This window comes from Gouania willdenowi, chromosome 5 (genome assembly GCF_900634775.1).
Source record: "Gouania willdenowi chromosome 5, fGouWil2.1, whole genome shotgun sequence".
Taxonomy (NCBI): Eukaryota; Metazoa; Chordata; class Actinopteri; order Blenniiformes; family Gobiesocidae; genus Gouania; species Gouania willdenowi.
In genome coordinates this window covers 2,744,297-2,759,263 of record NC_041048.1, presented here as the reverse complement: position 1 = coordinate 2,759,263, position 14,967 = coordinate 2,744,297, and the positions used below count along the sequence as shown (strand labels likewise).

General features: G+C 35.9%; 1 protein-coding gene across 1 annotated transcript in view; it reads left to right on the top strand.

The window, feature by feature from the left end:
• ptprt (protein tyrosine phosphatase receptor type T) overlaps nt 1–14,967 on the top strand; it is a 341,442-nt gene that overhangs the window by 168,740 nt on the left and 157,735 nt on the right. Inside the window, exon 11 of the mRNA XM_028445860.1 lies at nt 1,125–1,234. Coding sequence (XP_028301661.1) covers nt 1,125–1,234 — 110 coding nt within the window. The remainder of the gene's footprint in view (nt 1–1,124; nt 1,235–14,967) is intronic.

Below are 14,967 nucleotides of genomic sequence, written 5' to 3'. Positions count from 1 at the left end.
TTTGGTTGTTTTGTGCGTTTTTGAAGTTGTGTGTTTTGTGTTTTTCTTGTTGTTTTGTAACTTATTTGGTGTGTTTGTTGGTTTTTGTGTCTTTGTATATTTTCTTGTTATGGTTGTGTAATTTTGTGAAGTAAATTGTATTATTTCAGTTGTCTTGTGTATAATTTTGTGTAGTTATGGTGTAAATATGTGTGTTTGTCTGCGCTAAAGCCTTATAATAACATATAGTTGATATTTATTTCATGTTAGAAAATACCATTTAAGCAAAAGCAGCATATCAAAAAATCATATTTAGGATTGTTATAACTCTGGGTCTCAATAAATAAATCAAAGGTAATTATTCCAGTGTTACAATTTAAAAAATATGTATCGATTTTTATTTTGGTGACATATTTTTCTTTGCAGAATTTAAATTTGAAAATAGATACTTAGTCGTGTTTGTAACTGTATTTAGTATTTGGCTTTTTGATTTATTCAGTTTGATCCAGAAACGACTTCACTTTACAAGATGCCAAAGTGAAAAATAAACATTTCAGCTCAGGAATCTTTATTTTATTCAGAAAATGTAAATATTTAAAATAAAACTACTGATTTGATTCATGTTGTGATTTATTAATTATTATTTATTTTCTTTTTTCCTCATTCAAAAACAAAAGTTGAGTGACTGCAAATGAGAACTTAAATAGTGTTGTAATTAGCACTATGTAAATACAGTTGAATTAAATTGAACTTCAATTATATCAAATAAAATGTGCTTCTGGGAAAAAATTTAGATTTTTTTTTCAATCCTAAAAAAAGAAAAATTATGACGTATCGCAAATCGTTTTTTTTTTTTTACTGTTACATGTTTTCTCTTGCACATTGGATTGTGTATGAAATGCACTAAACAAATACATCTGTCTTGTCTTGTTTAACCTCTAAAATATCTCCTTTTTCTTCCAAATGTGTTCCTAAATTCTACTGGATGTCCAAACCTAATGCAGGGTTCTAATCCAGGTTATCTGACACTTTGCTTTCTATCAATGCTTTGATGGACACCCCCCCAGGGTCCATATTTACTCATTGGTCAACTGTAAATATCAGCTGAACTGTGATATGACCATCACATATGTTTGTTTTTGCAGTTCCTGGTGCTGTGCCAATGGAATCCCTGCAAAACACACCGTACGAAGAGAAGATCTTCATGCAATGGAAAGCTCCCAACGAGACCAACGGAGCCATCACACTTTATGAGGTCAGATGTTCAATATTATCAATATGTATTAACCTTTAGATGAAAAAAAAAGAGAATCTGCAAGTGTGAAATCATGCATAATATTCTTTATCTAAAATAATCCTGGATTGTCATTGTTTTTGAGTCTGATATTCTTTTATTTCAGTGAAGTTTGGTTGAATTTCAACCAAAATGAACTTTCTACGTCTTAACTAAACTATGAAGGACTTTTTTTATCTGAGTTCCTTTTTTTAATATTCACTGAGATGACCTGCAGTGTTGATATGATTAAATGAAATTCTAATTACGACTCCTGGAGTTTAATCATCAGTTTTGTCCCTACACTTTATACGTTCACTCTATTAATGTCAGCAGGGGCGTTTTCAAATGTCACCAATCTGAAAAATGAATGACCATAATTTAAAATGTGGAAAAAAGTGAAGAGCTGAACAAGTTTTGATCAAAAACGACTTTTTATTAAGTCAAGTGTTGTGAGAAATGTGTGTTTTTCACCTCATTGTTTCATTGTTCTTAAAACAACTAAAGATTACAGTTACATGTTTAACTTTAAAGTGTATGTGGCACCATTTTCATGTTTATGCTTAATGTGAGAGTGTGTGTTTGTGTGTATAGATTATATCTAATATACAGTAAACTATACATGAACAGCTTGTTTTCTCTGCATCGACTACTTCCTATCACTCATATTGATGAGGCTGAATGAATCGTCCACGTCAAATGTCTGAAACTCACGCTCAGATTCACTCGCATCACTTTATGTTCTACATGAAATCAAACTTTAGGTTTTTTGACATCACGTCCATACCTGTCAAGTTTTGGATTTGTACAAGAAATCTAAAATATCCACTTATCAAACACGATGTGATGATAATCTGGTAGGTTGATCTTTATCAACATTAAAATGCTGTGAATATTCCTACTAGGGCTGGGCAATATGGACCGAAACTCGTATCTCAATATATTTGATCAAAATAGTGATTTACGATATAAATATAGATCATTTTATCAAATAAAGTCTGACAAGAAAAACAATTCTGGGTTAAATTTGCTGATGCAAATTGTCACACAGACTCATTTATTAACAAACAGTAGTTTTTCATCAACAAAGATTTGTTACACATTCTTTACTTTTCACTGGGAACGTTTGTCTATTTTTATATCGTATCGTGAGTTGATTATTGAATTGCATCTAAATATTTTGGATATTTTCATTAAGCAGTGAAAACTAAAGTTTACAGATTTAGTTGACTAAAATATTAAAGTATATATATATATATTTTATATATAGCACTTTTCAAAAACAGGGTTACAAATTAATTTAAAGATAATGAAAACTATTAAAAAAAAAGACATTGAATGAGGAAATAAAACGAGGAATGACTTAAATAGTCCTAAATATTGACTATTTAAATCCTTTTTAAATCCCACTCACACCATTCGTCTCCTTATTGGTATTTATTTTTTGCACTGACGCTCTTCTTTTTGTTCTTGGTATAAAGACCTTTCACATCATTCACTGTGACCCCCACCAGACCTCGACCCAGAGCTTGAGAATCCCTCCAGGCCTGATTATCATTTCCTTCTGTTGCGTGCGTTTCATTAATATCAATCCGAGAACCTTTGGCTCTCCACCTGGAAGAGGTGACGCATCTGTTAAGCATAACACAGCGCTAACATAATGCAGCGCTATTAGCGATAATTACTATAATTGCAGCTATTGACAGGATTAAAGGCATCATCTGCATCATCTAAAGGAGCCCTTTTTAGTCTCCTCTCCTGTGTTGTTGAGGGAACCAGATGAATTATACTGGGGGACAAAGACTAGGATGGGGGGGGGAATGGTGGGCAGAGATAAGGAGGACGAGAGGAGCAAGGACAAAAGTGAGAAAGGAGATAAAAACACTTCCTGGAGTGTGGAAACACAAACGTGAACGTATCAAATGTATCGTTTTCACACAGATACAGTGTTTCTTATCAGTGGTTAGCATTGTAGCTAATTATTACAGCTCCTCTGCACTGATACACGTAAAGGACCAAACCATCAGTGATCCTCCTGAACGTAATACATGTGACATATTGTGTGTCCACTTTGAACATAAATACGCTTTATTTCAGAAACTCAAACTTCTGGTAAACTGTGAGCCCAACAACACCAGATTAGATTAGACTAATTGTTTCTAATCCTCTTAGATGGTCTGAATGATCTCTACTCTTAATCTGATCACTATGTTTTTATTATATCTGATATTTAGATCGTTGACTTTATTCCCATTCCAGTGTGTTTGAGTACTGACTTAGTTTATTTTTTTTTAAACTAAGTTAAAAGATATGATAGTAATTACAGTTGTACGTCTCTTTTTAATCCAAACAATACGATTTAATATGATTCTTTGGTTATTATTTATAGATATAGACATTATTTTACATTTACACACACACATATATATATATATATATATTAGGGCTGGGACTTTAATGAGTCAATTATGATTTATTAATTACAGAAAAATAACTTGTTTTCATAGGTCGACTGCTGTATCCTCGAGAACAACGCAAAAAAAGAAACATTTTTCAGTTGATTTTATTAAATCTTTATTTACCGTGGCTCAGTGGTAGAGTGGGTTGTCCAGTAACCGAAGGGTTGGGGGTTCAAATCCCGCTCTAACCAAGTCATTGTTGTTGTGTCCTTGGGCAAGGCACTTTACCCACATTGCCTTGTATGAGTGAGTATGAATTGTGCATGAATGTCGGTGGTGGTCAGAGGGGCCGTAGGCGCGAAATGGCAGCCACGCCTCTGTCAGTCTACCCTACCACAGCTGTGGCTACACTGTAGCTTACCACCACCGGTATGACTGATGTGAGTCGCTGGTGTGAGTGAATAATGGTTTCTGTAACGTGCTTTGAGTCTCCTCGAAGAAAGCACTGTATAAATCCAAGCATTATTGTTATTAGTATTATTATTATTAATAAAATATGAGAACATAGAATGCAGTGTTTGTGCTGACAAATCTTTTGCGTTCTTTAATCCAACACCATGAAGTAATAGGCCACGTTGTGTTGTCTGTAGTTATTCTTGTCTGTTCTGGTTTGTGAACGACTTTACTTTCCAATCCGTCTGTCTTCAGCCAGTGTCTCTAATCAATCACACAGATCAATACTGGCAACCAGTCTGTTGGCTACTCTTTCCTCAGCTGTAGACTTGAGTTGAAACAGCAGACGTACAGTACGTTTCGCTTACCTTCTCCTTCCCGCTGCGGCTTTCTTCCACCACGTATTGATTGATTTTCATCAGGCGAGCAGCGGCCACCTGAGATGATCACACCATTGATTTTATTCATTATGGACACGGAACGAAAACAGAAATGTAAAGTTTCTTAGAAAGTCAACATGGGAAATGTGGAAGATGAAGATTTTTGGTCCAAGTCACCAAAGTCTTTATAGCTAGAGTGACCATATTTTGATTTCCATAAAAGAGGACACTTTGGCCAACCTCGGCATACTCAAAGTATTCTATGTTTTTTTTAATCTACCTTCTAACGGCAAAACACAATATAGTAGAGTTTTTAGAAATTAAAACAATGGGGGAAAACTCAAGGCTAACAGAACAGTAAATAATAGGTATGTAACGATTCACTCAACTCCCGATACGATTCAATTCACGATACTGGGTTCACGATACAATTCTCTCACGATTTATTGTACAAAATGGGAATGTAGACAAATGATGACTGAAAAATGTTCCTTTATTTTTTTGAGGAAAAAAAAACTACTGTATTATTTTCCTTTTATTTTTCATTGTCAAAAGAATCCCTTGATAAACTATTCAAAACAATGCAATTTAACTAAAAATAAATCTAGAATGAAATAAAATAAAGGAATAATACAAATGAAGAAGAAACCTATTAATTTAAATTCGGGTTCTATAGTAAACAAAGCATAACTGCATAATAGTTCTTTTTCTTTTTCAAAGTGCAACTGAACATGTATTTTGTGGCTTAACAATTGAACTTTCACCCTATTTACATCAGATATTTATTTGGACCAGCAGAGGGCGCTGGTAACCCAGTGGTTGGTTGGCATGCAGATATTGTAGATGTGAAGAAGAGATGCTATGCAAACTGACAGAGCTAATAGAAAAACGTGACTTTTACAGATATTCACGTAATATTACAGATATTTTTTCGGTGCTAAAGGGGTAAGGAATCATTTATGAACATGTTTAAGAGTAGAAGGCGGCCAGAAAGAAAGTAGTAGCAGATTCCGCCCGCCGCCTACACTTTTGGACAATAATATATATAGATATATATATAGATAATATATTGCCCTCTGCTATTTAAAAAAAGTACTGTGATTCAATTTTCAGAATATCGATGTGAACTGTGATACCTATGAATCGATTTTTAACTGCCTTACGATTAATCGTTACATCTCTAGTAAATAATCATTAAATATACACTTCAATAGATACTGTAAGTGTGACAGTTTATGTCACATGATCCCACACTGACTGAGCTTTATTCCATGTTTATTCTGTTTATAGTTTCACTAGTTGAAGCATTAACACTCATCAATTCCAACATTAATTACTTGCTGCTTTTACTGCAGCAACAGTGTTGTTTTTGCTTTGAATTATTGATTTTAATTCATGATATTTTTAAATAATTATTCCTCAATTGTGACGTAAATTGCTCTCCAGTTTCTCTGTGATTGTGATTGGTCTGACGCTGTAATCTCCTCCTCTGTCACTAGAGGGAGCACGAAGCCAGGCTGGAATCTTGTAGTTGAGATTCATAGTGTTTGGTTAGGTGAAGCCCTCTAACGGAGATTAATCCAGGATATAATTATCTGGCTCTGTAGTACAGGCCCTAAATGTGAACGGTTGCGTATTGACTACAAGCCAAACTTCTGATTGTCCTGAACTGGAAAAGCTGTAGGCCTCCAAGTGTTGGACAATGGGCTAAACAGATGTTCACTGCAACATATTACATATCTTACATAGTACATATTGAATCCATTTATCACCCATGTGGAACATTTGGATCTATCCAAGGATCATAATGACTCTTGAGACTGATTAGACTTGGGACTGTACCTTGCTTGAGTTTATTTTATCTTATTTATTTTTTTATTTACCTTTTTGTTTGATTTTTCTTGAAATTATTGAAGTCTCTGCACACTTTAGTGACTTGTCATCCTTTGTGAAGAAACACAAACACGGATATGTGTCTGAGATGTTGTGTTGTTGTTGTTGTTGTTGTTGTAAAAGCTAAAAACTATATATATATTGTTGGGAAAAATAAACAATATTAAAAGTAGCATCTGAAAAACATTCACATATGTAAATAAAATAATCCTTAGTGCTGTTGGATGGGACACAAACTGCAAAGTCTTCCACTTCCAACTTCTCATTTCTCTGTGTCATGTTTCCCTTTTGTCGATAAGGAACTATATTTAGTTGAGTCCTTGAGCTGCTGACCTCATTTACTCGGTCACTCCGCTCTTCGTTCCCTGCAGGGGAATAACCTAATATCTCTTACAGCGTTGAGCAGTTGATCTGGGCAGTTATTTTAGGTGAATCTGAATTATTTATATCAGCATGCACTCGTTGATTGTCCCTATGCACGCACAAGCAAAGAACGGCAGGACTTTAGATTAAATTACCAGTAAAGTTTTCAGCAGCTGACACTTTTCACTCTGGATGAGTGAAAAAAACCCTGACCACGTTACACACTGTACTGACTGTAGCTGTTGTTGGTTTTTTACCTGTTGCATTGTTTAAGACATCAGGTAAAAAAAAAATAAATAAAACTTTAAAAATATGAAGGTTGCTGAGAAATAAAGACCCAGGAGTAGTTTTTACAACATGTTAACCCACACATTATATTATAATGGTGACTTGAGCAACGTAATTTGTATAAATGTGCAAATTTGCAGAAAAAAATAAAAATAAAAGCATTCCAGTATTAAATAATACATAGTTATTTTTTGTAGTCAACATTGACATTCTTTCAAAAAGCATCTGCTTTGTTGTTGTTGTGTATATTCTCTTATCATTTTTGTATATTTTGTTGTTTTGTGCGGCCGTTTTACGTGTTTAAGTTGCTTTTTTTGTTCATTTTCTTCAAAGATTACAAAGAAAATAAAACAAATTACCTCAACTTTTGAAGAAAAGTTAAAAAAAAAAAAAAAAAGTGAATCCATCAGTTACATATCTACGAAAACTGGAGTTGTGACTTTAAAGTGCGTACAAGTCATCGATTGATTCTCACAATAAAGAAAGAATTACAGATGCCAAGATTTTGAACAAATAGGGTTTTAAAAAGTTTGGAAAACCACCAGATTTATTACTTAACAGTGACTTTTCAATAGGATTTCTTCTGCTATGAAAGAAAATAAAATAATCCACCATGTGGTGTGGGTGTGTGTGTGTGCGTGTGTGGGTGTGTGTGTGTGTGTGGGGGGGGGTTTCTTGTTCTGCTTGTTCTGTCACGACCGGTAATTTGATGTGCAGGATGATGTTGCTGTTGCTGTCACCCAAAGATGCTGATTCGGGCTTTTTTTTTTGCCTCCCAGCTGCTTTTCATTCACCTCTGATTGTTGGCTCAAGGTCACACCAACCACTGTTTTAGAATTCAGCAGACACAGGTGTATTGATTCTGATTGGAAGTTCTCTAAGCTTCTCCATCCGCCCATCGACGGACTAATATATTCACCCAGCGCGTGGCTACGGCCGCTCCTCTCATCACCGCTGATTGAACAACCTGATTAAGTGATTGAGGACTTTGTCTGCCATTTATAGCCCCGCTATTTATTGTTTGCTCTTGTATGGTTTTATCGCTATGACAACAGTGGAAGTGGTTGTGAATGTTATCTGGCTGTCTCCAATTCCTCTCTATCTTTTTTCTTCTCTTGTCATTTGTATTTATTTACCAAGAGACGATGACAATAGCAGAAGAAAAAAAAAAAAGCCCAGAAAAATACATTATCGGCCATTGTTTGGCTGAATTTCTCTACTTGGCTTATTCCTCTGCACACAATAGGACAAATGCAAGAAGGAATAAATAAATAAATAAATGTTGTGTTAGGTCATAATTTAAATTATATTTTGTGTGAAAGCTTCAGTATTGTGTCGGTATTTCTTTGTTTAACTTTGGATTCAGCAACAGAAAATTCCTCAACTAGTTTATACATGGCACGTATTTGTGACATACATATATACAGTATATATATATATATATATATATATATATATATATATATATATGTTGCTAAATGTTTGGCAAGTGTAGCAAATGTATGAATATGTTAAATTTTTCTCATAATTTTCTCATAACTAAACCCTAACTTAGATGTTTTGGGCCCATATCAAACAACTCAATGTTATTTTTTTCCATACAATGGGTGGCTAAGTATTTAGCATTGTAGCTAATGGATATTCTTGCTACGTATTAACCTGATTTCAGCTTAGCCATCTGAAGCATATCACTATAAAATGAGTAGCAGTAGTTTATTATTAACTTTATTTAAATTGTTGTTAACGATTGATGTTGGGAAGTTTCTAAATTAGAAAAGACGACAAAAGGAAAATGAAAATGAAAAGGGTAAATGAGGACATTTTGAAATGGAAAATAAATGTGTGTAAATATTTTCCTGCAACATTTCAAATCTAAAATATGTTATTATACCATTGGTGAAAGCCAGAGAACTTTTTTATTTATTTTATTTGTATTTTTTTTATGCAGGAATGCAATAAAATAATAGAATTAGCTCGGCAGATACGTCAAAAAGATGTTCATTTCTAGAAGAAACATTTGTACATGTTTTTGTTTTAATATGCTGAATCCATTTGGACACCATCCATTTTACCAATTTGGATATTTTGTAATAACTTTGGTTGTATTTGATATAGAAAAATGAACTCATTGATGAATTTTAGGTCAAATAATTCAATAATATATCTTAAAATACTTTAAATTGTGCTCAGAGCAAAATCAAAGATGGCCGCCATCAGTATTGCGAATTTCAATCTCACAATAACTTTAGTTCTGTTTGATGTAGAAACATGATCTTTGTGGTAAAATGTAGATTTTGGGGGACAAGGATTGCTTGTCTAACACACTTGTGTCAAACTCAAGCCCCGGGGGCCAAATCTGGCCCTTTAGAGCATCAAATTCGGACCGCAGGAGAAAGTCAAAAGGACAAGATGAATTATTGTGTAAATTACCAAAATAATCCAGTTGTAGATGTCTCAAATTCACCAATTTAATGAAATAAAAATATGTATAATACAATATAATTTGTAATATTGCACATTTTTCACAGAAATCTCAATTTTTCCACAAGTCTTGCAGTTTCTCTCAAACAATTCTACAAAATTCTGCTTAGTCACACAAAAATTGTTGACAAAATCAAATAATTTTTGAAGTGAACTGAACTGATATTGAGAACTAAGGCATAATGATGTTAAAATAGTTCTTTTTAATATAACTGGTCTGTATTTGGCCCCTGAACTAAAGTGAGTTTGATGACCATGTTTTAACAGAACAGAAGTTATGGTAAAGTTATGAGCCTAAAAACGTATAATTATGCACTGAGATCATGCTTCTATGTCAAACGTACGGTGGCTGGGAAGTGTCAGGTGAATGCATTTACAGAAACGAACACGAACGCAAACCGGCCACAACGGAAGTGTTTCCGACGGACCGGTATTACAGTCGGACGGGTATTATGATATGATAGCCTGATATGAAAAATATAAGAGTATCCTAATCAACTTTCACTTACTTTCATACGTGTTTCGATGTCTTCTTCTTGTTCTTAACTGTTCTGGTGGGTTAAAAACATCCGCCAGAAACCTGTCCGTCTGTTATACCGGTCCGTCGGAAACACTTCCGTTGCGGAAACCCGGTGGCCGGGAAGTGTCAGGTGAATGCATTTAAAGAAAATAACACAAATGCAAAAAGGTCACAACACGAATGCAAAATGGCTGCAACGGAAGTGTTTCCGGTTTGCGTTCGTGTTGTGACCTGTTTGCATTTGTGTTCGTTTCTGTAAATGCATTCACCTGACACTTCCCAGCCACCGTACAAACGGAATCAAAGTTATGACAAAATATCCAAATTGACAATACGGATGGCGGCCATCTTGGATTTCTTGCTTTTGAGTGGGAACCATTGGTTTACCAGTGTGGATCCCATTAAAAATAGATTCAAGTCAAAAACCCCTCATGTACAAATGTTCATGCTTTCTTCCAGAAGTGAACATCTTACTCGAATATTGCTACACATCTGCCGAGCTACTGAGCAAAGCTTTTTTGTCTTTATACAAGTATAATGGAATTTGAGGAGCAACTCTCTGTAGTGCCCAAAACAATATAAAAAAAACAGGAATGAATCACTGGTTGGATTCTCTGGTAAATAATGTAAGATATTACATTAAAAAAAAAAAAGCATCACACTCGACAAATTCCTAATGGTTTGTTTATAGTGCTTAAAAAAAACATTTTACTTTCACCACCAGAGACTAAACAGTAGCAAGAGAAGTTATAGTCAATAAAACACAGACAAACATCCTCACATTTCCGCTAATATAACTTTGTTTGTACTCAACTCATGTTCTCTGCATTTACGCACTGAATACACACAGTGACAAATGATTTTCACCTTTAACAATGTTTGTGGGTAGATAATTGTATGAATTCAAAGTGGATGGAGCAGTAAAGGGACTTCCAATAATGTTTACCTCCTTGTTTTTACGGACTTTATTGTGTAAAAAGGACGAGCGCCTGAAGCCGGTTGTCTTCATTCATCCTGCTGTAATATGTTTTGGATGAGAACATCTGCTAAATGCTTTCAAAAAAAAAAAAAAAAACAGAGTCAAGAGCTAATAAACAATTTGAGCTTCCGCTGTGGAGGAAAAGCTGTAAAACGTAGCAGATCTCACATTTAATTTAACAGGACAGGAAACGGCAACAGTTAAATTCAAACTGTGAAAAAGACAAACAAAGTCTGCAAATTAAAACAATAACTGAGCGCTGAAAAATACAGGGGGAAAAAATGAGAAAATGGAATTAAAACAAAAGCGACGACAGTGTAAACATCATTTATTTCACTTAGGAACACACAGGGCAGATGTTGGGTGTTTCATTAAGGGGGGTGGGGGGGGGGGGTTCTGGGCAGAAATGATGACTTTTAATACTCAACAGTATCAATCTCCAGCAATGGCTGAACACACACACACACACACACGGTTTTACACTCATAGGCGTTGGCGTGCGAGACAAAAAGCAGTAAAAGACAGTAGCGTAGGTGCTTTGTCACTGGAATCACTTTAAATTTATCACCTTTTGGAGCCGGGAAGGTGTTTTATCTTTATCAAGCTTCTGTTTCATTGCTCATAGGAAGAGAAAGAAAAACTATTTCACAGCTTATATATTGTAATTGTCGGTCATGTGTTTGATTTGATTTATTTTGGATGAGCTCTGGCTAAGATTTCCAACTCATATTTCTCATCAAAACTAAGAAGCCAAACAATATTAAATAGAAATATACAGTCTCCTCCAAAAGTATTGGAACGGCAAAGTGAATTCCTTTGTTTTTTAACTCTACTGAAGACCAGTGTTTGAAATAACGGCGTTTAAAATAACGGTGTTAGGTAACGTTTTTTTTTTTTTTTTTCAGTTACGGGGTAATCTAACGAATTACTTTTTACATCGTTACAACGCCGTTAACGTTACTGAATGTTAAATGCGGTGTGTTACATGCATTGATTGAATAAACACAGCTGTAGTGAGGAGGAGGTTAAAAACAAGGTGAGAGATTATGATTGGCTAAGGCGACGTCATGTTTCATGGTGTTTTTACTCATGTACCAGCACACGCGCCACGCACACAAACACACAACCACTCCAGATTTGATGAATCAGCAGGGATGGCGAGCGTGGAGCAGTCAGATGAAAAGTTGGCATCTTAAAAATCTGAATTTTTTTTTTTTTTTTTTTTAACAGTAACTCAAATAGTTACTTTCCTTGGTTATGACTTACTTTTATTATAGAGTAATTCAGTTGCTAACTCAGTTACTTTTTTAAAGTAACGTTCCCAACACTGGGTGAAGACATTTGGGTTTCAGATCAAAACATGAATATGAGACAAAAGTTCAGAATTCCAGCTTTAATTTCATGGTATTTACATGTAGATGTGGTAAACAACACAGGACGGAGCATCTTTGGTTTGAACACACCCACTTTTCAAGTGAGCAAAAGTATTGGAACATGTGACTGATGTTGCTCAGGTGTTGCCTTTTAGATTGATTACTTAAACATTAAATAGCTCTTGTTTTTGGCTTTGGGTTTCACCTGCATGTGAAAACGGCATTTACTGTTAATAAGCAAACCAAGTAGAATATCAACATGTGCTCATTTGATCCATAAAACTCACAGAAACACATTTCAGAGATTTTCAGAGACCCTCCATTGTACTACTGACTCAACTTCCTGTTGCCTTCAAAACAAGAGCCCTATTTAGAAAAGGGTTAAAAACTAATGGAAGACAAGAAGAGATGCTTTTATTTTGAAAAGGGGATGTTTGATTTTTAGCTTGAAGCTGGTCCCAGGACCATTTTGCATTCCGTTCACAATGCATCATGGGACGGTTGAGTATGACTACTGTGCCTACTGTGCATACTTAGGAAATGTCCCTATATAGTATACTGTACATCTTTTCATACTATCTCATGTTATCGCACTACATACTCACCTCACATACTAACCCAATACTCACACTACACCCTACGCTCCTCTACGAAGTGTGCACGTGTTAAAAGTGCACGAAGGGTTTGAGTGTGCAGGGCACGTGTGCAAAAGTTTAAGAATTGGGACAATGCGGTTCATGTCAATCCGTGTATCATTTGCTCATTCGTTTTTCATTATGTAACAAAAACATGAAAAATGTATTATTATTTGACATTTGTTTCCAAAACCAAAACGCCTTGTTTTTCAAATTCAAGCTCTTTTGCTTCGGTACACAAAATGAAAAAACGGAAAACACCTTTATTCGTTTTCTCCATTACCGATTGGCCAAAGTATGTGACCCGGAAGTGTACTCTCATCCGACGCTAACGGCTATGCTAACGGCAGTTCAGCATGACAAGATCACTGCTTCCAACTGTGCGTCAGAAACGTGTCCTTTTAGGGGCGGTGTTTAGCTCAGTGGGTTGAGCGCCCGCCCCATGTACAGAGGCTATAGTTCCTCACCTGCAGCGGGTCCAGGTTCGATTCCCGGCCTGGGACCCTTTCCTGCGTGTCATTCCCTGCTCTCTCTAACCCCCTTCCTGTCAAGCAACTGTCATATAAAGGCCACTAGAGCCAAAAAAAAAAATCCTTTAAAAAAAAAAAAAAAAAAAAAAAAGAAACGTGTCCTTTTCTCTTTAGCTGGTGTTGAACACAGAACCTCCTCATTGACATTTAGGAGGATTTAGAGACTCTCAGTGTTGCAGAGCTAACGATATCTCGGAATGTGTAACGCTGCACAAAAAAAGTTATGAAATTGTTTGTATAGAATATTTGTAAATACCGCCGCATAAATCAACGTAATGCTTCGTCAGAACAAACAAAACCCACGTGATATCAGCGACGTCAGTGCAAAACTTCTATGCCGCAATTATGGGTAATATGCTGCGCCGAAGTCTGCTTGGATGCAGGCTTCGACGAAGTGTGGATCAGGGGCGCATAAGGGGCGGGGCGAAAGAGCATTCTGGAGAATTTAGACACCCTACACACTTTCAACCTCATCGGGAACGCGCATATGAGGGGCGCGAGGGTGGAAGTGCGAGAATTGGGACGGGGCCTTAGTATGAGTCGTACGTTAGTGTGACATTTACAACACAGTCACTCTCTTATCGGCTTTGTTGGAAAAGTGTCACGCATTGCATCATGGGATGTTGAGTCCCGTAGACGGGTGCATAGAAGAGTAAAACATCGTTTTCAGGTATAAGATGTTTTATCAAGTTTTGGGTTATTTGATTGTTCTTCTTCTTTTCCATCTTACTTTGCACCTCTTGTCCTTTCCGTTCTTCTACGCAATATCTTTTATTACTTCCCTCCCCCTTTCCCCCACCCATTAATTCAATCTCTCACACATACTCACACCAACATATACCTTCCCTTCAGTGAGTTATTCCCTATAGACTTACACTCTATTACCCAAGATGCACTGCCCCGCTGTGCGTTTGCCTTTTCATTGGCCAATAAAACAACCTGAGCTTTATGGCTCTAGTGATTCCAAGTACATCAACTGTAGGCAGAGCCGACGAGAGAAAAGAGAGAGAAATACGGCGAGAAAATGGATGTGGTGAAAAGAGTAAAGTAGAAAATGAAAGCGGTGCTGAGAATAGGTTCAGTGGGAATAAAAATACATCATGAGACTAATAAAACGGAGAGAGAGAGGAAAACAAAAGCAGTGAAGATACAGCAGGTCATTGGTGGCTTATAAAAATCTGCCATCAATGTGCAAACTAAATCTTCAGCGTAGATGGAATAATGATATTTTATCGGCGTGGCCTCTAAGTTTGAGCTTTTATAAATAGCTATTGATCGGCCATGTTTTATTTAGCAAAGCGCAGTGACCTCAGAGACATCGATGGTTTGTTGGAGATGAAACATAAACAGCTGCTTGGTTCACATCTCAATGCTAAAGGTTTCACACATTCCTACGTCTTTAGGGTTCTGCAGTTGTGGCT